The sequence below is a fragment of the Pituophis catenifer genome, unplaced genomic scaffold (assembly GCF_029215685.1).
Source record: "Pituophis catenifer annectens isolate HBS135680 unplaced genomic scaffold, rPitCat1.0.hap2 SCAF_14, whole genome shotgun sequence".
NCBI classification, from domain to species: domain Eukaryota; kingdom Metazoa; phylum Chordata; class Lepidosauria; order Squamata; family Colubridae; genus Pituophis; species Pituophis catenifer.
Genome location: NW_027256894.1, coordinates 10,432,610 through 10,459,246, shown reverse-complemented (window position 1 = coordinate 10,459,246; position 26,637 = coordinate 10,432,610). Strand labels below are relative to the sequence as shown.

Here is a 26,637-nt window from a genome sequence, read left to right as displayed (position 1 = left end):
GGGGTGGGGCAAGACGAGATGAGAGAAGACAAGACAAGACAAGACAAGACAAGACAAGACAAGACAAGACAAGACAAGACAAGACAAGACAAGACAAGACAAGACAAGACAAGACAATCTTTATTGTCGCTTTTCTGTGTACACAGTGGCACACATTAAAATCAGTGACGAAATTCAGCCGGATCACGCAATCTGGTAGGGCCAACAATGGGAGGCTCCACCCACCCAGCCAGATGTTATCATGTCCCATTTTTTTACCCTCCGTGCAGGCGCAGAAGGTTCTGCACCTGCGTAGAGGAGGCGCATGTGCTGACATTTCCGAGCCGGTAGGGAAAGGTAAGTGAATTTCATCCCTGATTAAAAATGCGGAAATCATTCTTACCAGGAAACCATTGGTCGATCAAAGAATTCACATGATCAGTGATGAAAGCCATGGCTGAAAAATCCCTCACGTCTGACTGGCAGATGATTTTAATGCCACCACTTTTCTTCTTCTTCCAATTCACATCAGAGGACTCCACGCTGCCGGAATCAAAGCGAAGAGAAAGAAGATTGAGAAACTGATCGAATGGAAGGAGAATTGGGTACGTTTCTAGCAGCTTCCCCACTGAGACTCAGCAGCTAAGACACCTTTTTTGTCCACCGTTACCTACCTATTTTTATTCGTTTTTCTTAGGTCTACATCTTTCATCCAAGTGCAAAAGGTGATGTACATAAGGATGTAGCAGGAGGCCCAGGTTTCTCACAGACTTCCTATCTCCTACTCTTTCATTCCTTGAACACTCCTCAACTTACAACAATTCAGTGGAGTGACCATTCAAAGTTATAACATCACTGGAAAAAATGACTTACGGCTGTTTTTCACACTTATGACCGTTGCAGCATCCCCATGGTCACGTGATCAATGCATGGCAACTGACTCATATTTATGACGGTTGCAGTGACTCAGAGCCTAACAAGCTGTTCTGCCCCAGCTACCGACCCCAAAGAACGCAGCACACACAAACTCTATACAAAGCTTATTTTACTTAAATAACTTTGTCTTTATCAACCAAAGGCTGTTAATAAAACTGTCTTAACAGCCTACCAGAATTCTAAGATAAGGTAATCACAGTCTTACTAGAGTTGGCAGAAAGCCCAGAAACAATTTTGCAGAGAATCCAGACACGAAGGAGATTGAACTAAAGTTGTTCCCTGCAAATTGCTTCAGTTGGCGTTCCTCCTTAAATAGGCTAAGGGAGTGGCCAATTAGCCCCAAGCCTTACTCTCGAGGAGACCTCCTCCTGAGGAGCCACTCCTGCCTTTTGGCAGCTCTGTGCGCCTGTGCATCGAGAAGAGGCTCCTCCTCTTCATTCTCTTCACTTAAAGGAGCTTCTGGAGGTTCTGAAGGCCCTGGCTGAATCCCTGCCTCTGGCACCACATCTTCTCCAGCCTCCTCACTGTCCGACTCGAGCGCCAGCTGCACAGGCTGCTGGCGCAGCACCACACCAGTCTCCTCATTGTCAAAATCAGCTACAATCTGCACAGGCTGCTGACGGGCCACAACACAAGCAAAGTCAATGGGGAAACCAAATTTACTTAACAGCTGTGTTACTAATTTAACAACTGCAGTGAATTCTCTTAACAACAGTGGCAAGTAAAACCGTAAAATGGGGCAAAGCTCACATAACAGCAGACATTTTGGGCTCAATTGTGGTCATAAAAATCAAGGACCACTTCTATTCCTAGGAATTGAATGTTCCACTTTCATATCCCAGTTCATCAGGGTTCTTTTTTGTAATCAGAAAAGGGAAAAGGCTGGTAGTTGGAAATTAAACAGTGGGAGGTAATAAATACAACCCTCTGTGTGAACGCACAGCATGAATCCTGAAATTGCTCTTCCTTGTGTGAGGGTTGAAGGAGTTTAAAAATTTGCATTTGTGTGTTGGAAGTTCTCATCTGAAAGGTGGTGCAGGCACCCTTTGCAAACTTGCAGGATTTAACTCTGCTTTTACTAAACACTCCAAATTTCTTCCAAACAGAACCAGGCTCAAAGCAGTGCTTATGGGGAACAATTCATTATTGAAGATTAAGACGATTTGAGAAAACAATTTGAGAAGTGTGTTTACGGCAGTGGTGAAATCTAAAATTTGTTACTACCGGTTCTGTGGGCGTGGCTTGGTGGGGGAGGGTAATGTGACTGGGTGGGCATGGCCAATTTTTTTTTATTTTTTTATTTTTAAAACCATTTTTTCTACAACCTCTTTGGCGAAGAGGTTGTAAAAAAATGCTTTCAAAAGGCTCTGACAGTTCCAGCTGAGTTTGCCTGATCGGCAGAGGCTATTTTTCTTTTAAAAGCCTCTGACGATCAGGCAACTCAGCTTGGATCGTCAGAGGCTTTTAAAAGAAAAAAAGCCTCTGCTGATCAGGCAACTCAGCTTGGATCGTCAGAGCCTTTTGAAAGCATTTGACAATCCCAGCTGAGCCACGCGATCGTCAGAGGCTTTTTTTTTTTTACTTTTAAAAGCATTTTTTCGTCCAAAGAGGTTGTAGAAAAAATGCTTTTAATTTTTTTTTAAAAAAGCCTCTGATGATTGTGCGGCTCAGCTGGGCATGGGGGGGGAGAGGGATTTTTGCTACCGGTTCTTCGAACCACCCGCCTCCATCGCTACCAGATTGGGCGATCTGGTCCAAACCGGGATCATTTCACCCCTTGTTTACGGCATCGGAATAGAACTCATCACTCAAAAAAAAAAAATGTTGATCTCAAGGAACAAAAAACAAAGGAAAACATTACGGAGCCACTAGTTGCGGCAAGATTAAAGTTGTGTGAGCCGGAGAATACAAATATCTACTTTGGCCTCCAAGCTTTCTGGCTTTAAAAATGTTTGATTGTCATCATTTCCAAATCTGAGGAGGATTTTTTTTTTTTTTTTTTTTGCAAACTATAACTTTAAAATGTGGGAGTTTCGAATAATGAGTTTCAAAGACCAAAGTTGGCCTTCAGGAAAATGTTACGAAGAAGAGGAGGAGGAGGAGAAGCAGATGGAGAAGATGGCCTTGAGAAAAATATGTATCATTTAGCTATGGTGGTTCTCCAGAGAAGAGAACTGAAGTCAGAACTGAAGAAGCTTCTTGGATGAGGAGCAAAACGTTTTGAAGAAAAAACGAAGTCCAGTTGCCTTTTCAAAAAGCACCTTCGAATCTTCTTCAGAGAAAATAGCACTAGCATTAGCACTTAAACTTATATCCTGCTTTACAGTGCTTTACAGCCTTCTCTAAGCGGTTTACAGACCTCTTGCCCCCAACAATTTGGGTCAGAGGTGGGTTTCAGCAGATTCTGACAAGTTCTGGAGAACCGGTAGCGGAAATTTTGAGTAGTTTGGAGAACCGGTAAATACCACCTCTGACCGGCCCCACCCCCATCTATTCTCTGCCTCCCGAGTCCCAGCTGATCGGGAGGGAATGGAGATTTTGCAGTATCCTTCCCCTGCCATCCCCACCAAGCCACGTCCACCAAGCCATGCCCACAGAACCGGTAGTAAAAAATTTGAATCCCACCACTAATCTTGATCCTCATTTTACCCACCTCGGAAGGATGGAAGGCTGAGTCCATGGTGAGATTCGATCTGCCAAACTGCAGTCAACTGGCAGTCAGCAAAAGTAGCCTGCAGTACCACATTCTAACCACTGCGCCACCATGGCTCATAATTCTATTTTCCACCTTTTCCCAAGCAAAACAGTAGCAATAACAATAAATAGTCCTTGATATTTGGCCACAACTGGGACAGGAATTTATGTTGCTAAGAAATATGATTGTTCATATTGAATCATGCCAAATGTTTGACTTTTTTTCCCATTAAGAAATTTACGGGCACCTTAAGGAAATCTGACTTCCCCCATTGGCTTTGCTTGTTGGAAATCCTTGGGAATGGCGATCCCATAACTCAGGGACTTGTAAACTGTTGTGTAAATACATAGAGGTTGTCAAGCTCCCAAATTTTGATCATGTGATTGCAGGGAGACTATAATGGTGGTATGTGTGAGAAACAACGGTAACTCACTTTTTCAGTACCGCTGTAACCCTGAATGGTTGTTAAGGAAATGGTCATAAATCAAAGATCACTGTAAAAAAAATGTTCAGTCCTAAGACTGAATGGATCCACATTTATTTTGGTCTTTTTAGGCTGCAGTTGTATTCACAGTTATTGGAGAGAAATCTCCACTAAACTCCATAGAGTTAAAACCAACAGCATAGAATTGCTCGCCAACTTAATTAAAACTAAGCAGCCGATGACACAGGACCTGAACCATTTTATATGGTTGTGTACCGGCTCTAACCATGATTGTGAAAAAATTAAGCTCATATCTCTGCTTACTGAGAAATGTTAACGATGAGAGGCATTTTTTTAAAGTTCCATCTTACTTTTCGGTTTGGAATGCCTCAGGACTGGATCCACCTTCTGTAATATTTACCTCAAATAGCCTCCGTCAAAGGAGACAAACAATCCTTCTTGCCAATAAATGGTGTGATTTCTTTTAACCCGGAATGTGCTGCATCTGTTTCTTTGTGTGCCCGTAAAGCTGTAGATGACAGAACTTTTATTTCTGTTCTTGGTCACCCTCTTGTTTTCAAAGAACTAGAAGAGGGGGAAAATAAATGAACATATTACAAAAAGAACGGTAACAGATCAGTAATAAATAAAATGATAGATGATGGATAGGAATAATTGCTCTTTAAATATTAAAGTAGCCTGACTGTAAGCTGAAAGAGACAGAAATAAAATTAGAATAGGGGAAATATTAGAATATAAAATTTTATAGAATGAATAAAAATAATAGCTAGAAAGATTATGTTTTATGTTGTTTGTTTTATTAAATTTGTATACCGCCCTACTCCCGAAGGACTCAGGGCGGTGAACAGGCACAGAATAAAATACAGAAATACAAAAGTTAGAAACAATTTAAAACCAAATTAAATAGTTTAGCCCAAGACAATTAAAAATCCCAATAATTTAAAACAAATTAAAATTTCAGTTTAAAAATTTAAAAGAAAGGGGAGAAAATTAGGCCAGGCCGGCTTGCTGGAATAGGAGGGTCTTAAGAGCACGGTGGAAAGTCCGCAGATTAGAAGTTTACACATGTTAGGCATTTTTTATGTATGTTTAAATAATATGAGGATTTACTTAAATTTGATAAATGTGATAGAGATTACTAAGATTGTTAGTGTGAAATGGATTAATATAAATGATACCCAGAAACAATTTTGCCTATTCATAATAGAGAAATGTTTAGATTGAACAAGAAAGATATAGATGAAAATAGAGCTAAAGATGAGGAGTGAGACATTTTTTGTTTATGTACAATATAATGAGGATTACTTAAATTTGGCAAATGTCATAGAGATTATTAATATTGTTACTGCGAATTGGATTAACATGAATGATACCCAGAACCAACTCTGTCCACACACAAAAAGGATGTATATTTTTTTTTAAAAAGAATAAAAAATATATTTTTAAAAAAGTAATAAAACCTTAGTAAAGCCACACCTAAAATACTGCATCCAGTTTCGGTCACCACATTATCAAAAATATGCTGAGACTTTGGAATAAGTGCAGAGAAAAACAATTAAAATGATTAAGGGTCAGGAGATTAAAACATATGAAAAATGGTTGCAGGCCAGTCTAGAGAAAAGAAGGACTAGGGGTGACATGATTATTCCAGTATTTTAGGGGCTGACACAAAGAATAGGGGGTCAAACCTGCCATCAAATGTTAGAAGCGGGAGGGAGGATAGATGGGCAATAAAATGATGTGTATACATGATGGGAAATAGGGAGGGGGGAATGACCGGTGATAATGACCAGAGAAATTCAGAACCAATTTGTATCAGCATCCAAGGCCTTTCTCAGCATCCTGAGAAAGAATATGAATTACCCCAAAACATGTCAGTGTTCTCAACACATTTGGCGAGTTCTGATTGGATAAAGAGGGACTGGTCATGGAGGGAGGGCTGGGATGAGGGGAAACTTTTCTGTAATTTTTTGCGTGCGGGAAACCAAGATCTAGCCTGACTTTACTGCAGCCAACATCTTTTAGTAAAAGAACTTTTCATTTCAAACAAATGGAGTCGATGGTCTTTCTTTCCTAAGGGATCAGATTGGAGCAGGTCTGACACCTGCTTTCCGAAAGCTAATCATAACCATGTCCTTCAATCTCTTCCAATAATACAATGCTTCCTACATTAGAGGGGATTTTAATGGTTTTTATAGTTTTATTGGGTATTTTTTTTAAAAAAAATTGAACTTTGTGTGTTTTATTGTTGTGAGCCACCCTGAGTCCTTTCGGAGATAGGGTGGCATATAAGTCCAAATAATAAAAATAATAATTATTATTATCATCTTCACATTTTTCTTTACACCTGTTTCAGTTTTTCCGAATCTTCTCCAGAGCTGAGGGCTATGCTCCAAGTAAAGTCTGCCTGGCTCAGAGAACAGAGAAAGACTGGGTTGTTTCAATTTTGAGAAACTATATTGCTACTGGTGGCATGTTTTGCTTGTTACCCAGCAGTTTGTCAAGTCAGTCGCCTTGCCACCAAAGACCGGTGTTTTGCATCCTTAATTCTGGGGTGCTACCAAGAACACACCCTGCAGTGTTTCCGAGAAATACTTTCAATCTTCTTCTTTTTTTTTTTTTTCAAAATTGTATGTTTATACGAGCCTACTATGACCCTGAAATCATGCAGAATTATTCCCAGTGTTGATACAAATCAACGGAACAGTTTGAAGTGATGACAAGATAATAACAAGATAACAAAATTGGGTGGCTAATTACACAGATTGCCCATGAAGTTAATGCCAATGTAATCAAGTGCTTAGAATTAACTAGTGCCAAATGTATTTCTATTATGTCTTCAGAAGAACACACACGCTCTGGTTACAGGCATGCTTGAATCATTTTTCTTTTGAAGAGAAAAAAAGAAAACTCTGTTCTATAATTGCGAAGGACGGTTTTGGCGGGTTCTTGATGCCAGCAAAATACCCTCTTTGGGATTGGACCAAAATAAAAAAAATGTGGTAGGTACAACAATATATCTTGTAAGGGACTTTAATGAGTGGCATCTCCATTAGCAAACTCAAATGTGGCTTCCTTGCCAACATTATTCCTGAAAACCCTGATTTCGGACTTCCCAACTACAACCATTTGGCAAATAATATTGTAAGTCACACAGTTACCCTGTGGTAAGATTGGAGGACAATAAATTGATAGATAGATAGATAGATGATAGATGGATAGATGAGAGAGCGAGAGAGATTAGATAGACAGATGATAGATACATAGATAAATAGATGATAGATAAAAGATAAATAGATAGATAGATAGAAGATGGATGGATGGATGGATAGATGGATAGATGGATAGAAGATGGATGGATGGATGGATGGACGGACGGACAGACAGACAGACAGACAGACAGATGGGAAAATATTGATGCAGACTGTTAAGAAGTGATCCTACCAACTCTAATTTCCCAGAGATTTCTTCTTCACAATTGTGGCTGATTGCAGACAATTTAACAGAGCCACTGAGAACTCAGCCTATAGCTAATTCTAAGATAGGTTTGGTTCATGCCAGAAAATGGCCAATATCTGAAAACTACTGCGTTGTCATGATTATAATTAGATTTAATGCTATCAGACATCACAAGCAAAAACCATCCCTTTAGAATACTGAATTCTGAACCTCAAAAGTCCCAAGACTTTTTGGCATTTTGCTCCCAGTTTTAGGCTGCCCTGTCCTTCTGTAGAATCAGAGATGATCGACATTCAACATGCCCAATCTGTGCCATGCAAGGGCGTTAATATTATGTTCCCATGATAAGGCACTTCTGGAGCATAATTAAAAAGGTACATTTTCCAAGGATGCTGTGAGGCGAATTGACTTTGGGCCCCACTAATGAATATAACTTTAAACTTTCTGTTCTGACCCAGCCTTAGCAGAAGCAAGAAACAGACTCCTTGTCACGAAAAGCCCCTCGTTATTTACCTCTTGTGAATTGCTTAATTAATTAGTCAATTAATTAATTGACTATTGGGGGCGAGTCATTGGCCCCCACGGAGAGGGCTCGCAACTTAGGTGTCCTCCTGGACACGCGGCTGTCTTTAGAAGAGCATATGACAGCTGTGGCCAGGGGAGCTTTCTATCAGGTTTGCCTGATTCGCCAGTTGCAACCCTTTCTAGATCGGGACTCCTTACGCACAGTCACTCATGCCCTCATCACTTCCCGTCTGGACTACTGTAATGCTCTCTACATGGGGCTCCCCTTGTGGTGCACGCGGAGGCTCCAACTGGTCCAGAATGCAGCTGCGCGGGTGATATTGGGAGCGACATGGCGCTCACATGTAACACCTCTCTTACGCGAGCTGCACTGGCTCCCGGTGGTCTTCCGAGTGCGCTTCAAGGTGTTGGTTCTTACCTTTAAAGTGCTCCATGGCTTAGGACTGGGTACCTACGAGACCACCTTCTGCAACCAATAACCTCCCACCAACCAGCACGCTCCCACAGGGTGGGCCTCCTCAGGGTGTCGTCACTAAAGCAATGTCGACTGGTGGTTCCCAGAGAAAGAGCCTTTTCTGTGGGGGCACCTACCCTTTGGAACAGATTACCCCCCAGGGATACGAATGATCCCAGATCTTCGTACTTTCCGTCGTGCACTTAAGACCTTTCTATTTCACCAAGCCGGGCTGGCATAAATCTCTTCTAATTGTTCTAAATCTTTATGCTGAAGATTCTTAACCGATGAACCAAATTGCCTTAATCATCTTATATTCACATTTTATATGTATGTTATTTTAACTGTTCACCGCCCTGAGTCCTTCGGGAGAAGGGCGGTATAAAAATTAAATAAATAAATAAATAAATTGCATTCACCCACCAAAAAGTCCAGGCAATAGACCTTCAAGGAGTTCACTGCAGTAACAGATCTTATCAGTTCCTTGCGATAATTGCAAGGCTGTGAGCTCCCAGAGGAAATTTTGCAAATTACCGTATTTTTCAGCGTATAAGACGCACCAGAGTATAAGATGCAACTTATTTTGGGGGGAGGAAAATAAGAAAAAAGCTGATTGGCGGGTGGATCAGCCTCCCAGAATACCCCCAATCAGCTGTTCCCAGAGATGAATTTTAGCAACAGGTTCCTTGGTTATGAGCTCTGTGCCTTGCTTTTTTTTGCTTTTTTTTCTGCCTTTGAAACTTCTGAAACTCTGCTTCAGAAAAAACTTTTTTTTCCCGCCTCTGAAAGCCTCCAAAACAGAGCTTCAGAAAAAAAAGCCTCTGAAGCTCTGTTTGGGGGCTTCTTTTCTGAAGCTTCGTTTCTGATGCTTTTTTCAGCCTCTGAAACCTCCGTTTGAGAAGCTGGGTGGGGCTATTATACATCCGGAGTATAAGACGCACCCAGATTTTCACCCTCTTTTTTGGAGGGAAAAGGTGCGTCTTATACTCCGAAAAATACGGTAAGTTCTGGCAAGCAGTCTTTGTGTCACGAAACACAATGAGCAAAATCTTCAGAAATATGAACTGTTGTCTCCTGTGACAACCACTCCCCTTCCCTTCTATTTATTCCCAGGGAGGGGTCATTCCCAGGGAGGGGCCATTCAGTGTCCACGTGTGCTTTGCTTCCCAAGTCGACTCCTTGTCTTCTGTTGTTCTCCTCTCCTAACTGCTCTGTGCATATGTGCATCTGGAACAGGCCCCAGCTGTTCTTCCTCCTCACTCATCTCAGCCTCCAAAGGCAGTTGCCTCTCCGATGGCTGGGAAATGTCGGACTGCCCTGGTTCTATTTCTGTGTCTGATGCAGAGCATCCATCAGAGCCTTCCCCAGACTCCAGCACTGGCCCAAGTTCCTCCCCAACCTCCTCATCCTCTGAGTCTGCCACCAGCTCCACTGGCGGCTGGTGGGCCACAATACTTTCTTCGGTCCACAACAATCATAAACTACTCATAAGATTATGATAATAAGATCATAAAATCGTAAGATCTTCACAACTGATGCTTTACATTCCATCCTCGACCAGAACAGATTATAGACAAAGAGAGCTGAGTTGCAACCACGGAGTGAGAGATAAATTTATAATTATATATTTTATAATTGTGCTTATAACTGCTGTAAAGAAGATTGGAAGCTACTTTCTCCTGTATCTCCCCCCCCTTTTTTTCGATTTAGATTTTCTCTTTCATTCCTCTTAGCTCTGTCTTTGAGCTCTTTTGTTCCTTCTCATTTTCTCCCTTTGTATTCGTTTCTATCCCCTTTTATCTTCTTAAAATCTTTAACCAAGTTAGATAAAACAATTCATTCCATTGTAAACCGAGAAAAAGCGCATTTATTTGCCAAGACGTGTTGTGGTTTCATCACCCGCTGAAGTTCTTTTCATCCACATACCTGAAGATCCATCTCTGCAAGGCTGATCAGCATCCGGGCTATGAACCGTTGCCAAAATCCAACAGGGACAAAGCTCATCTTGAATACTCTTTGGATGGCGTTTGTTGTCTGGTGCCGTAAGCCGTGAACATCAAAGGCTGGCTTGGCAGGAAGCAGGTGGGGTAGGAGATAACTGAAACCCAATTAAACATTCCGATTATACAAGGTGCAGTTTTGGAAAGCAGAACTTCATTACCCTCTGCTGGATGAAACATCAACCAATACATCCCATTGCTGTGTTGCATACTTCACTTTCAGACACTTAGGTTCTAACCAGGGGTGCTATCCAGCAGGTTCTAACAGGTTCTGACGAACCGGTAGCGGAAATTTTGAGTAGTTTGGAGAACCGGCAAATATCACCTCCGGCTGGCCCCCGAGTGGAGTGGGAATGAAGATTTTGCAGTATCCTTCCCCTGCCACGCCCACCAAGCCACACCCACAGAACTGGTAGTAAAAAAAATTGAATTCCACCACTGATTCTAACATCCTCTTTCCTATCCCCCGCCCACCCAAAAATCTAGATTCTTCCCAACCATTTTTTTTTATTAAGACAACTGTGTTAATAATAACACTGTTTTTTATTAAGGCAACTGTGGATTTTGTAGGTTGCTGTGTTTATTGTGTTTCGAATAATGTGACTTCACACAAGGAAAGTACCTGCTGTTTACAAAGCCAGAGAAGACCAAGCTGGGTAGTTTTCTCTGAGCTTTTAGAAATTGACTAGAAGGGATTGAAATTGATATTGGGCTCACTACAGGCAGCCGTCGACTTGCAACAGTTTGTAGCTTTGAATAGATACAAACAGCAATGGAAAAAGGGACCATTTTTTCACACTTATTACCGTTGTAGTATGGTGAAGAAAAAGTTGAGAACCACTGCTCTATAGCAACCAAAGAATTAGTCACGCCAAACACGTTCTGTTTCCAGGACCTCCTATTTACCTCAGCGTTGTAAAGTCTATTTTTTATGCTCCAATCTGAAGAACAATCAATATTTTATAACCGTTGTGTTATCATGTCCCAGCCATAGCTGTGATGATTTGTCACTGCAGCGTCTTACACATAAAAAGGGCTTCTATTAAATATCCTGGCTTGGTTTCCCTATGAAAGTCTAAGTGCAAAGATATAGAACACGATATGTTTTTAAAATTGTAATTGTCATAATGTAATTGTTATAATGTTTTTTAAAAAAACATTATAATTGAATGCTAGAAGAAGAGCCTGATTTTAGGAATGAAAGCAATGAAGCAATGAAGGATCTTGACTTCTTTTAAGACCAGGAACAAAGGTGGGCTGTTGGGGGTTCTCAGGGGTTTGGGACACCCTCTAGCTAAGATTCTGTGCAGTTTGGAGAACCCCCAAATCCCACTCCTGGCTGGCCCCTCCCACCCCATCCCTCCCCTCCCAGGAGTCCCCACACGGCCTGTTTTGGATGCAGGTAATGGCAGGGTGCGCGCAGCGCCTCGGGGAGAATGAAAAACGGGCCTACCGGAAGTTCAGGAAGGCTGAAAATGGGCCTCCAGAGCCTGGGGAAGCCATTTTCACCCTCCCGGAAGCTCAAGGAAAGCCTCTGGGGCCCGGGGAGGGCAAAAACATGCCCTCCCCACCATGGTGCAGGAGGCTGACTAGGCCACGCCCACGATGGCCATGCCTACCCAGCAACCGGGCAGAGAACCCCTTGCTAAAATTTTTGAAGCCCATCCCTGACCAGGAACCACTTCCAGAAAAAGGTATACCGATGAAAAATTACATTACACATTATATTGAATAACTAACAGCCACTCTCATGGTATGAAGTGTGGTCAGTGGTCCTGAATAATGCGTTTTCGGCTCTGTATGAGAACTGAGACAAAGGAACAAGTCAGCTACAGTCTCAGGATAACCCTTAAACTTGAGCTCTTTAGCACAGAGTGCATTTAACTCTGTTAGAAGATTCCAAAATATGTTTCTTGGCTGAGAAAAGAGACAATCATTTTTCTACAGGGTCACAAAGCACTTGGCTGACCATCCAGACACTAATTGCCGATGATCCCTCCATCCTAAAGAGCTAATCATAGTAACAGTGTCAATAAAGAGCAGCCTTTGAACAAAAAGGCTCTGAAAAGGGTGGGAAAGGGAGACACAACGGATGTGCTTCCTTGCTATGATTGGTTTGGCAAGAAAAGAGGAGGAGGAGGAGGAAGAGGAGGAGAGAACAAATGTGAAGAAGAAAAATGTGCTTTTTTTTTTTTTCTTAAAGCCCCAAACTAAACAGCTTCTGGTATTTAGAGCAGCTTCTGACTCATAATTCAGAGAAACTCATGATGGCAGCTTCGAAGAATCTATTTCCTTAAGACAAGTCCAACACAAATCTCTCTAAATTCTTTCTGGGGGAATGCGAAGACTTGACACCCTATCTTCTTGGCAGAAAGACCTGCTAACGTGTCAACTTCATGTGCAAAGTTTATTTTGATTTCTTTAAGGCACACCCTACAGCCAGATGTAATAAATTGGGTGGAAGGGAAGGGAAATAGGCCTTTGCGATAGTGACACATTCTATCAGTGGTTGTTGTTGAGTCACTACAATACACAATTAGTCCCTAAAAAAACACTATTTTATTGTAACAGTTGAGAATTACGTTCATTCCCAGCTGAGTCCCAATTAGTTGTGAAATAAGTCCTTCGGAAGAAGTCCTTCGGGATAATCACCAACCTTTATCTCCTTTGACACGTTGCCAAAGGTCTTACTTGGCAAAGCCCCATGAAGTTCAGAAACAAACAAGAGATGCCGACTGGAAATAGAGTTAGCAACGTTGCTTTCCTGCAAAAGGCCCAAGTGCCTTTGTTTCTCTTTTAAGCCTTATGGGAGTGGCCAATCATCTCCTGGCCTTACTCCCGAGTCATCCCTTTTGCTTTAGCTGCTCTTGCCTTCTGGCAGCTCTGTGCATGTGTGCACTAGGAACAGGCTCCTCCTGTTCCTCTGCCTCTCTGCTGTCCAACTCTGGGGGCTCCGGAGTCCGCCCATCACTCCCAGATGGCCCTGGCCCCATCTCTGCCTCTGATGCAGAGCCCTCGTCGGGGCCTTCCCCAGACTCCAGGACTGGCCCATGTTCCTCCCCAGACTCCTGCTGGCGGACCACAACAGTGGTCTCCAGAAAGGCTTGTCATGTTTGAGCTCAGAACACAAGGTTGGCTCAGTGCTTTTAGCCCCCTCTGGGTCTAAGAAGGTGAAATGTAAGAAAAATCAATCCAGAAACTGGCTGAATAAGCCATGAATACATGATTTATCAGACTGCCTCTGGGATGGTCAACAAAGCATAGCTGAAATACATTTCGGCTGTGCAAATGTCTTGAAGAAAAAAATCCCTTGCATTCTTCTTTTAGTTTTCATTCCATTAGATGAAAGAGTTTTTTTGGGGGGGGGGCGGAAGGGGAGAATTTTAATGGATGGCATTTGTGTACAGATAAGATGGCCAAGGAGAACATGGGATGTTCTGTGTTTCATATACAAATATCCTTTCAATCTCTCTACCCTTCCATTAATTCCAAAGGAAAAATAACTCTCCCATGGAGGGATTTCCCCCCCTCCCCCAGCTGCAGGGCTACTATCCTGTTTTCCCAAAAATAAGACCACCCCAGCAGTGGTGAAATCCAAATTTTTTTACTACCGGTTCTGTGGGCATGGCTTGGTAGGCATGGTGTGGCTTGGTAGGCGTGGCAGGGGAAGGATACTGCAAAATCTCCATTCCCATCCCACTCCAGGGAAAAGGATATTGCAAAATCTCTATTCCCACCCCACTCGGGGGCCAGTCAGAGGTGGTATTTGCCGGTTCTCCGAACTGCTCAAAATTTCCGCTACCGGTTCTCCAGAACCTGTCAGAACATTCTGGATTTCACCCCTGCTCCCTGAATAATAAGCCCAATCGGGCTTTTGAGCGCATGCGCTAAAATAAGCCCTCCTGAAAATAAGCCCTCCCTGAAAATAAGCCCTCCCCAAAAATATTTAAATGCATGTGCATCCGATCTCTGCCATTTCCTCTGGTTAGGGTTAGGGAGACAGAGCTGGAAATCAGGTAAGATGGCAAGGGGAGCCCCGTCTTGCTCCACGCACCCCAAAATAATAAGACCTCCTTGAAAATAAGGCCAAGCGTTTATTTCAGGGTTCAAAAAAATATAAGACAGGGTCTTATTTTCGTGGAAACACGGTATCACCCCTAAGGCTGAATCCTTGTTTTGGGAAATTGTTGGAGCATCTCTCCTTCTCTGGAAAGAGTTTGGAGAAAGTTTCCACCTAACTTTGTCTCCATACACACAGAGATAGTCCTCGACGTACAATGGTTAATTTAGCGATTGTTCAAAGTTACACCACCACTGGAAAAAGTGACTTAGGACCATTTTTTTCCCCCACACTTACAACGGCTAACCGCTTCCCTGTGATCACGTGATCCAAATTCAGACACTTGGCAACTGACTCATAGTTATGACAGTCACAGCGTCCTGAGGTCACACGGTCCCCCTTTTGAGACCTTCTGACAAGCATCAACAGGGAATTCAGGTTCACTTCGCAACCGTGTTGCTCACTGAACAACTGCAGTGATTGACTTAACAGCTGTGGCAAGAAAGGTCATAAAACAGGGCAAATTCCCTTAACATTTGTCTCCTTTAGCCGCAGAAATTTGGGGCTCAGTTTTGGTCGTAAGTCAAGGACTACCTGTACAGTAGTGGCCAAAATTGTGGAAACCTTTTGAGAAAAGTGTATTTTCTACAACTAGCTAATAACAACACTTTTTTGGGAGTAGTACGATAAAATTATATATCAATGGAAAGATAATTGAATTAAGAATGGAATGCAATAACTTTGATGAAAGATTTGCTATTAGAATAGCAGTTACAGTATAAAGAAGAAAAGGGAAACACGTAGAAAAAAACGAGATATACAAAAATTATCAGCATGCCAGTTAATTCTTAGTTGGGTAACCTTTAGCATGAATTGTTGCCTTACAACGTCTTCTCATGGAGTGAACCAAGCCTTTTAGTTCTGCAACTGTTCTAATGTGAAACCAAGATTGAAGGATTGCTTCTATTAACTGGGTTTTATTGCTGGGTCGCTTCTGACTAACCAGTTTCTTTAGTCGGCTCCATAGATTTTCAACTGGGTGAAGGTCTGGGCTATTCCCAGGCCATTCCAGCAGTGGAATAGGATTATCTTGAAACTCCAAAAAAAAAAGTGGTGTTATTAGCCATCAAAAATACACTTTTCCCAAAAGGTTTCCACTTAATTTTGGCCACTGGATAATTGCACAGGGCTTTTTGTACTTTCTAAGCCTGGTGTGTCTCTGCAAATAGCCAAATCATAGGAGGAGGAAAAGAAGAGAATCTGAATTGACTTTGTTTCATGACCTTTTGGGTTCCCTTAATCCCAGTCACTCCATTCTGACGACAATTACCAGTGTACCTGTTGTTTGCTATCGGTAATGCAATTTCAAACTTGGCAAGGAATTGGAAATACTGCTCTTCGGTTTCCTTGGTGAACCCCGTCCCGACCATCAGCATCCGGAGGTCCTCGGATTTGATCACGCCGTTCTTGGCGATTGACTTTGAGCTTTTGATGTTGAAGATCCTCTGCAGGCATTCAGACAACCACACCGGGTCAAGGAAGTAGAGGTTCCTCAGCCCGTGGCTTGTGTCTGGGAAATGCATCAGCGTCCCAGTTTCTATCAGGAAATTGATGGCTATGGGAGGAAAGGAAGATATCACAGTCAGGCTAATGGTGCAAATGCTTTTAATTACCCCTATCACTTCTTTCTGGATTTCCATTCAGAAACCGCAGTCTATCTTTAAATTCCTCTGTACCAGGGACCTTTCTGCTCCGTTCATTCTCTTACGATTTCTTTTTTTTTTTTTGCAAAAAAAAATTTTTTTTTTTTTTAAAGCACACAAATAAACATACAAAACATCTTTTCAGAACAGAGCATTGATCCGGTCATAAATTTGTTCAACTTTTTGTTCATCTTTAACAGAATGTTATATATTCTATTTTTGCCATAACACTTATCACATATCTCAACTATTACCATCTTATAGAAAGCTAACTCATATTCACTTAATCAAAGCAATTACCCTTCTATTAATCCACCTTAAATCTTGATTCAATTAATACCTCATAATACTTTTCACAATTCTTACCCCAAATACTCACTAGTAAGAATACAGTTCAAACATGTTTATATTTCTAAATCTTATTTCCATTTCTAGAACTTCCTTACATTTTATTATTACTTCATATAATATTCATTAAGTCTTTATTTATTACTTCATCAATTTTAAATCTTATCTCTAATCTTGAAAATATACCAATTTAACATTTAAACAAAGTTCTTAATTCAAATAACACAACATAATACAATTCACAATTATTTCCCTAAATTCTGTCTATTTAACAATACCATTTATATAAAAGCCAATTTAAATGAGTCTTATTTAGTAAATCATAATCCCATATCATTTCAATTTTCTTTTCTTTTTGCTTTAAATAAATGCATTCGCTTAAGCTTTCAATGCTGTGGCAGACAGAGCAGGAGAATATTCACATTAGTGGGGGAAAAAAATACAAAAGACACCTACAAAGCTCCACACTGCAATCTGGCCCAAAGCCAAGCACATTGTTTCCAAATGTACTCCTAAACTTTGAAATGCATTCCTCGGAGAATTGCTAATAGTCCATTTCGACTTGCAATTTATTCATAGGCGGTCCTAGACTTAACAACCATTCATTTAACGATTGTTTAAAATTACCATGGCAACGACAAAAGTGACTTATTCCTGGCCTCTCCCATTTATGACAGTTGGAGCATCCCCCAACTGTTTTTGTTTTGTTTTTTGCCTTTTAATGACCCCGTAATCCCTTGCATTGGGGTGGAATCGGGCAGGGGTGAAATGCTCCTGGTTCGGACCGGATTGCCCGATCCAGTAGCGATGACGGCAGGTGGTTTGGAGAACCGGTAGCAAAAATCCCTCCCCCCCCACTTGCCCAGCTGAGCCGCCCGATCATCAGAGGTTTTTTCTTAACACTTCATGTGATCTTAATTCTATCCCTCTGTTTATGCAGCGTAAGACTGTGTTGGCTTTTTTGGCAGCTGCTGCATACGGCTGGCTCATATTTAAGTGGTTGTCCACTAGGACTCCAAGATTCCTCTCACAGTTACTACTATTGAGCAAGGCACCACATATACTGTATCTGTGCATTTTGTTTTTCTTGCCTAAATGTGATTTCTTGCCTAAACCATGTGATTTACTTAACAACTGCAGTGATTAATGACTCTGTCAAGGAGGTTGTTCATATTTTGTCTTAAATGGTGAGCCCTCTTGAATTTCTGACAGGTGGAAAAGCATATATAAATGGACATCTTCATTGTTATTCCCTCTGTCTTTTATAATATCCATTCCTTCTTGAAATACTTGAAACACCCCCATGTAAATCACCCTAGGAATTTCTTATGACACAATGGCTAACCTTGCTGCTTTCACTCGGGGAAAAATGCAGCTATGATGCAACCGCAGCTGACATTTTTGGGTTTCATGAACACCAGAAAAAGCTTGCCACCACAACTTTGCAAACGCAGGCTTAGTCTGTGAGCAGAATCTACTTGTACGCTGCCAACCATACTGTACCCCTAGCCTCTGATAAAATCATTCCATGTATATCTACCGGACTGCATGTCTTCATAATCCTTGATGTCATTGGCTGGAGTTTTCTCAATGATTCCTTGTATTTCCTTGTCGGTGAGATATTGCACGCTATCGTTTTGGCTTCTCCTCTGTTGCTCAATGGTGATGGATACTTGAAGGCTCAAATAGCTCCTCGGGACCTGTTACACGATAGTGCAAATCAATCTCTTCATCAAAGCAAAGTATCTGTTCAGTTTTATGTAGCACATTCTGGTCGCTGAGACTAGGAAAGAAATTGAGTCTGCAGTTATGAAAAGGCTGTCTTTTTTTTTTTCTTTCCATACATTAACTGGAATTCAGGATCAACCAATAAAAAGGCCTTAGTTCTGGATGCAAAAAGTAAAGAATACTTTATTAAGGGTAGGCTAATAAAGTAGGCTAGTTAACTGTTAAGAGGAGCCTGGATAGCTCAGTAAACTAATGCATTGTAATTTAACTCCAGCTGTCTGCAATTACTGCAGGTTCGAATCTCGCCAGGCTCAAGGTTGACTCAGCCTTCCATCCTTTCTAAGGTAGATAAATTGAGGACCCAGTTTGTGGGGGCAATAAGCTGACTTTGTATAAATATACAAAAGTATGAAGGCTATTGCTTAACGCATTGTAAGCCGCCCTGAGTCTCCGGAGAAGGGCGGCATATAAATCAAATTTAAAAAAAAAACTGTTCAAAGATGTGGGTGACGGTCATTGACTAGTCTAGGCAAACTGGTTCTTTCCAAGCAGCTCCATGAAAATGGCCCGTTTAACAACTTCCAGTGGGACCGGAAGGCCCGTTTTTTGCTGTCCCCAGCCTCCAGGGCCTCTGTAGGAGTCTGGGGAGGACAAAAACTGAATTCCCCACCTCCCCGGAGATCGTCTGGAGGCCAAAAGCACCCCGTTTGACAACTTCTGGTGGGACCGGAAGTTGTCAAACGGGACATATTCAGCCTCTGGAGGACCTCCAGGGGTGGGGAGGGCCGTTTTCACCCTCCCCAGACTCCTAGAGAGGCCCTGGAGTCAGGTGAGAAAGAAAAACAGGCCTGCCGGGCCATCGCGTGCGAGGAGCGGGGGGAGTGGGGATTGCGCGCGCATGCACAGGGGCGGGGCACATAAAATTATGGGTGTGGTTACGCACGCATGTGCGACCCGCCCATCCTCCCCCGGCACACGATGGCAAAAAGATTAGCCATCACTGCCCTAGAAGATGTGGTTCACCAAGCTCCGGAAAGCCAAACCTTCTCCCTACTTGACATAGAAGGTTAAGGAGATAAGGCTAGAAAAGCTATTCCCTGACACTGTAATTCTTTCAGATTTATTCCCATATAAGATGAGATCGAATGAGTTGGAATTACAGCCATACTCAGAAGTCACACCCAGTCATAAAGTAAATATACATTGTGCAGACTAATTTGTTCCACTGTCCAACATCTGCATGTTCTGGGCACACAACTGCAGCTTAAGGAGTCTTAACGTGTACTAAACAGTGCCACGTTTATTATTACTTCTCAGCAGGCCTTACGTGTCTCTTAAACACGACAAAACGGAGAAATCCCCGAAACCGCCCCTGCCCCCATAGAAAATAACACACCAATCTCCCAACAAGCCTCTGTGAACTGATGGAATTCCCGACATCCTTCATATTTGAGCTGATGTGGAAGATCAGCTGCCGCAACCCATCCAGACCTTCCAATGTTCTGCACGAGAGTTCACTGCAAAAAGAAATGGCAAGAGAAAAATCGCATGTAACCCCTATTGTTATTGGGGATAGCAATAGCAATAGCAATAGCACTTAGACTTATATACTGCTTCATAGTCTTTTGCAGCACTCTCTGAGAGGTTTACAGAGTCAGCCTATCGCCCCACCCCCCAACAATCTGGATCCTCATTTTACCCACCTCGTAAGGATGAGAGACTGAGTCAATCTTGAGTTGATCAGGATTGAACTGCTGGCAGTGGACAGAGTTAACCTGCAATACTACGTTCTAACCACTGCGCCACCACAGCTCTTAGTTACACTTCTAATTTCATAATCTACCCCTAGATTTCCTACTGGTATTTCACCCATGGATGAATCAAGACTGGCCGTGCTTAGCTTTTTGAGGTAAGCCGAGATTAACTCAGCATTCCTTGTTACATTTGCCCCTTAACCAGTGGCGTTATTGCTGAAAACAGAAAGGAAAATATTTGGCTAAGTACCTAGTCCTGTCCCTTATTATTAGCAAAATTGGCTTCCTTCATTGATGTCATTGTTGCACCCATATCCAACTTACTGCAAATGCTTAAATGTGATGTCGGGAAAACCTGTGGCTCTTGAACCTGAGGGAGATCGACAGAGGGCCAGGACGTAGGCTCTTAGGGTGGCAATCCTCTCGACACGGAATTTGGTTTCAATGAGGTCCAGATGCGTCCCTACCACCAGCACAACTGAATTTGGAGCCTTGGCCTGGAAAAAGAGAGTGGCATTAAGCTATGGTTCATTGAAGCCACAGTTGGTTGGGAGAGTCAGAACGAATTAGATTTGGTCTTGCAGGTAAACATTTCCTATTTGGCCAATGACTGCTTCATATGAAGAACGGGGGTAGGAATTGGGTATGTCTAGTCTAGTGAATGGGACATGGTGGCTCAGTGGCTAAGATGCTGAACTTGTCGATCGAAAGGTTCTGCAGTTTCAGCAGTTCGAATCCCTAGTGCCGCCTAATGTGGTGATCTCCCATTCCTTGTCCCAGCTTCTGCCAACCTAGCAGTTTCGAAAGCACGTAAAAAATGCAAGTAGAAAAATAGGGACCACCTTTGGTGGGAAGGTAACAGCGTTCCGTGCGCCTTTGGCATTGAGTCATGCCGGCCACATGACCACGGAGACATCATCGGACAGCTCTGGCTCTTCAGCTTTGAAACGGAGATGAGCACCGCCCCCTAGAGTCGGGAATGACTAGCACATATGTGCGAGGGGAACCTTTACCTTGACCTAGTCTAGTGAAAAGAAGAGCTAGGGGTGACATGATAGCAGTGTTCCAATATTTGAGGGACTGCCACAAAGAAGAGGGAGTCAAGCTATTCTCCAAAGCACCTGAAGGCAGGACAAGAAACAATGAACAGAAACTAATCAAAGAGACAATCAACCTAGAATTAAGGAGAAATCCCCTGTCTTTGCTTCATCACTGGTGGCTTTTAAGAAGAGACTAGACAACCATTTGTCTCAAATGTTATAGGGCTGTGATGGCAAACCTATGGCACGCCTGCCACAGGTGGCACGTGGGTTCCTCTCGGCAGGAACGCAAGTGTCGCCCAGCTATACTCCACCATGCATGCACATGTGCCTCCTGCCAGCCAGCTGATTTTGGGGTCTTTGGCACATGGGCACATGTGGGCGATGTGTGCGCATGTGTGAGGGGTCTTGCACACATGCGTGGGGTTTGGGGAGAGTGCAGGGGGAGTGGCACACCCCCAGTGCCAAAATGGGCCACGGGGGAGGGGTGCGGCACGCCCCCCTGCGGCACGTTTTTGGTCCCAGGAGGCTTCAGGGAGGCTTGCCAGGCCCAAAATGGTTTGCAGGGGGGGAGTTATGTGCGCATGCGCAGGGGGGGAGCGTGGGAGGTTGCGTACACATGTGTGGGGGTGGGGGAGCATGGGGGGCCACACGTGCATGCACAGGGGCATGGCATGTGGGGGGATATTGCATTATAGGTGTGGGCACACGTGCATATGATCCCCACGTGCTCCCCACCCTTTTGGCATGTGGCGGCAAAAAGGTTAGCCATCACTGTTATAGGGTCTCCTGCTTGAGCAGGAGGTTGGACTAGAAGCCTTCCAAGATCCCTTCCAACTGTGATGCTGTTCTATGCTTCTGTTTAAAGTTGGTCTTGCCTGGCATCCCACTGGAAGTCTTAGGTAGGGCAGACAAGCAAACCAGAGATAAACTAGGAAATACATGTGTCTATAACTGCCACCATTTGCTTATCACCCAATGGCATAGTACAGTGATGGCTAACCTTTTCCGGACCGAGTGCCCAAAGCACAAGCGCGCGAACCCCCAAAATTCAATGCGTGTGCGCCCCCCGCATGCCCCCCGCCCCCCATGAATGCACGGCAGAGACTCGAAGACCAGCTGGCTGGCAGGAGGTGTGCGCGCATGCGCGGCAGAACTGAACTGGGGTGATGGCTCGTGTGCCACCAGAGAGGGTGCTGCGTGCCACCTCTTACACGCGTGCCATAGGTTCGCCATCCCGGGCATAGTAACTCCAGTTTTTCAAATAATCCACAAGGCCTACATTCAGACATCATGTACAGGACATGACATTATGCTTCATGATGAGGTAGATACCGGTATTGCATTAAGAGGATTTTTTTAAAAAAAAAAAACTTCTCCTGCACATCCTATCTGTTTTTCTGACTGTATCGTGAAAGAAAATTATTTGATTCCTCAACAACAAAACAGCTTATACCTTGACTCTGAAGAATTATGGGAACTGAAATGTAATATATCTGGAGGGTAATAGAGAAGGAAGCTTCAGCTAGATGTTCATGAACGTGTTTCTGGAGTCAACCAATGGTGGTATTTAACCAGTTCTATCCGGTTCGTGCAAACCAGTAGCGGCGGCTGTTGGAGGCTCTGCCTACCAGCCCGGACGTCATCACGTCCCATTTTTGGCACTCTGCGCATGCGCATGCACTTTTGCGAACCGGTAGCAAGTGAATACTACCCCTGGAGTCAACATTAGGAACAGACAAAATACGGAGCCATATAGGGGTGAAGGGTGACGGTTGGGTTCTAGTTGATGTAAAGATGTCAACCTTGAAGGATTTTAACGTGAAGCTGTTACAAATGAACAATGCCGTTTGCCAAACTTGTCTAAGCTTCTCTATACGTCCCCTGGAGCACAGGCATTCTGCAAGCCAGTCTACGGCGTTGCTCCTACCTCAATACTGAGTAACCAGAACTGAAGATTCGCCACAGCTTCTTCTCCCAGTGCCAAGTTCCAGATGACAATGTACAATGCCTTATCTGTGAAGAAGCACTGGTTGACTGTTGACATGCTGGCGGGGCCTCCGATATCCCAGACGTTCAACTCAACGGCGTCAACCTAAGTGGACAAAGAGCTACATTGAAAGGACCGAATAACCCCTCAATAGCAGTTAATTTAAACGAGAGAGAGAGAGAGAATAGTGAATGCATAATGAGCTTGCGCCCTCCAACACCTCCATAATGTAGGGCACCTAGGCGTCAATGGGCATTAATGTTCAAACTGAAGAAAGAGCACTTGTTACAGGGGAACGATCCCTTCCCACACAGGAAATGTAACTTGATTGCTTGCTTTTAAGGCAGCCGCACATTCTCAGGGTTAAGATTTAGAGTGGAAGCCAGCTCCGACAAAGAAGAGCCGTCGTGGTCCTGTTCTACATCCATCCAATCAGGGGTGGGCTGCTGGGGGTTCACAGGGATTCGGGAGAACCTCTAGCTAAGATTCTGTGCAGTTCGGAGAACCCCCAAATCCCACTCCTGACTAGCCCTATCCCGATCATCCCGTCCGTCCCAGGAGTCCCCATGTGGCCTGTTTTGGATGCAGGTAAGTGTAGGGCGTGCATGGAGGCTCGGGGAGGGCAAAAAAATGGATCCATTTCCAGACTCCAGAGGGCATCCAGAGCCTGGGAAGGCTGTTTTCGCCCTCCCGGAGGCTCGAAGAAAGCCCCTGGAGCCCGGGGAGGGCAAAAACACCTCCCTGCCATGGTGCAGGAGGCCAACTAGGCCACACCCACCCAAACCCCTTGCTAAAATTTTTTAAGCCCATCCCTGCATCCAACCAGTTAACCGGCTGCTAAATTTGCAAAGCATTCAATGATCCAGAATAAAAGTTCTAATTCGAATCCCACTGAAAGCTCCAGATTTGAAAGGCTCCACAGGGAAAGCAAAGGGTAGATGCCAACAGCCCTATTTTGAAATACGCAGGAATCAATTCAGTAGTCATTCACCTCCAACGTCTTCTACCGATTTGACCTTTTCATGCAGATTCTGAGCGGGGTACAAATTAGATAATGAATTCTGGAATTCGATGATGACACCTCCTCGCTGTCTGAATCTGCTGCCAGCTCTGCTGGCTGCTGGCGGGCAACACAACAGATGTTTCTCTTTTCTATTTACCTTGGATTTGAATCCAGCAGGTCTCTGGAGCTCCCATCTTGTGGTCCGGATAGTGGCATTGTCAGGCATTGAAAGAGAAGATTTCCCTGTCTGCAAGATCTCAACCAAGGTGGATTTTCCCTGTCGGGGAGGACCTACCACCACCATTTTCATCACATTACATCTCTCTGCTTTGCGTAGCTGAGCGCGTAAATAGGCTAAAATGGTCTTGGGTCCTGCAGGTGGAAGGGATGGAGAAATCATTGGTAGATGGTAAAGGCAAAGGCTTCCCCTTTCCAGTCGTGTCCAACTCTAGGGGGCAGTGCTCATCTCCATTTCTTAGCCAAGTTAGCCAATGTTGTCTGAAGACACTTCTGTGGTCATGTGACCAGCATGGAACATTGTTACCTTCCCACCAAAGTGGTACCTACTTATCTACTTGCATTTGCCTGCTTTCGAACTGCTGGGTTGGCAGGAATGGTAGATGACAGTTAATTACTTTGTGCAGGGTGAGCAACCTCCAGTCATCTTGGATTAATTTTCCAAGCCCTCTCTAAGCAAACAACCTGGGCGCTGAATTAGAGCTATCTGGGGATCTAGCAATAGCACTTAGACTTATATACCGCTTCATAGTGTTTTTACAGCCCTCTCTAAGCGGTTTACAGAGCCAGCCTCTTGCCTCCAGTAATCTGGGTCCTCATTTTTACCGACCTCGGAAGGATGGACGGCTGAGTCAACCTTGAGCCGGTGAGATTTGAACTACTAAACTGCAGGTAGCAGTCAGCTAAAGTAGCCTGCAGTGCTACACACTAACCATTGCGCCACCTCGGCTCTTTATCATCTTCATCTCTCTCACCAAGAACTCCTCATTTAAACCTGAGCTACAAATATTCTCCTTTATTGGAAGCACTTTAATATTTCCCATTTTTTCCAAATTGTTCTCTCATTCTCTCTTCCTCCCCCTTCTTCTCCCTCCCTCCCTCTCCCTTCCTTCTCCCTCCCTCTCCCATTACCTCCCTCTCCCTTTCTCTCCCTCTCCCTCTCTCCCCTCCCATCCATTCCTTCTCCCTCCTTCTCATTCCCTCCCTCTCCCTTTCTCTCCCTCCTTCTCCCTCTCCCTCCCTCCCTCCCTCTCCCTTCCTTCTCCCTCCCTCTCCCTCTCCTTCTCCCTCTCCCTCTCTCCCCTCCCATCCATTCCTTCTCCCTCCTTCTCATTCCCTCCCTCTCCCTTTCTCTCCCTCCTTCTCCCTCTCCCTCCCTCCCTCTCTCTTTCTCTCCCTCTCCTTCTCCCTCTCTCTCCCTCCCTCTCCCTCTGTCCCCTCCCATCCATTCCTTGCAAGTGTGGGAAGCTATGATGACTAAAGAAAAAAAAACTGAGCTACAAATATTCTCCTTTATTGGAAGCACTTTAATATTTCCCATTTTTTCCAAATTGTTCTCTCATTCTCTCTTCCTCCCCCTTCTTCTCCCTCCCTCCCTCTCCCTTCCTTCTCCCTCCCTCTCCCATTACCTCCCTCTCCCTTTCTCTCCCTCTCCCTCTCTCCCCTCCCATCCATTCCTTCTCCCTCCTTCTCATTCCCTCCCTCTCCCTTTCTCTCCCTCCTTCTCCCTCTCCCTCCCTCCCTCCCTCTCCCTTCCTTCTCCCTCCCTCTCCCTCTCCCTCTCTCCCCTCCCATCCATTCCTTCTCCCTCCTTCTCATTCCCTCCCTCTCCCTTTCTCTCCCTCCTCCCTCTCCCTCCCTCCCTCTCTCTTCCTTCTCCCTCCCTCTCCCTCTCCTTCTCCCTCCCTCTCCCTCTCTCCCCTCCCATCCATTACTTCTCCCTCCCTCTCCCTTTCTCTCCCTCTCCTTCCTCCCTCTCCCTCTCTCTCCCTCTCTCCCTCTCCCATCCATTCCTTCTCCCTCCCTCTCCCATTCCCTCCCTCTCCTTCCTCCCTCTCCCTCTCTCCCTCTCTCTCCCTCTCTCCCCTCCCATCCATTCCTTCTCCCTCCCTCTTCCATTCCCTCCCTCTCCCTTTCTCTCCCTCTCCTTCTCCCTCTCTCTCCCTCCCTCTCTCTTTCTCTCCCTCTCCTTCTCCCTCTCTCTCCCTCCCTCTCCCTCTGTCCCCTCCCATCCATTCCTTGCAAGTGTGGGAAGCTATGATGACTAAAGAAAAAAAAAAACTCCAAAATGAATCAGTAGGAGTTTTTTTTTTTTTAAAAAAAAAAAATCTTGGGTTCTCCCGATTTAAACTTAGGGCTGAATACGGAAGATCTATATTGCAAAAAAATAAACCAACCGATGGACATCGTCAAGCAATAATAGGCCTATTCAAAACGAGTAAGCACCAGAAGCCCAGATTTTTATGTGAGCCAAGGATCCTTAATTTCCAGTTATGGTTTG

General features: G+C 44.0%; 1 protein-coding gene across 1 annotated transcript in view; it reads right to left on the bottom strand.

Moving 5' to 3' along the window:
• The window catches only part of LRRK1 (leucine rich repeat kinase 1), an 86,808-nt gene that overhangs the window by 33,009 nt on the left and 27,162 nt on the right, over window positions 1-26,637 (bottom strand). Inside the window, exons 14-22 of the mRNA XM_070953560.1 lie at window positions 24,277-24,491; window positions 23,057-23,221; window positions 20,411-20,583; window positions 19,729-19,849; window positions 18,145-18,304; window positions 15,892-16,168; window positions 10,420-10,591; window positions 4,456-4,619; window positions 383-522 (exon numbers count right to left, since the gene is read on the bottom strand). Coding sequence (XP_070809661.1) covers window positions 383-522; window positions 4,456-4,619; window positions 10,420-10,591; window positions 15,892-16,168; window positions 18,145-18,304; window positions 19,729-19,849; window positions 20,411-20,583; window positions 23,057-23,221; window positions 24,277-24,491 — 1,587 coding nt within the window. The remainder of the gene's footprint in view (window positions 1-382; window positions 523-4,455; window positions 4,620-10,419; window positions 10,592-15,891; window positions 16,169-18,144; window positions 18,305-19,728; window positions 19,850-20,410; window positions 20,584-23,056; window positions 23,222-24,276; window positions 24,492-26,637) is intronic.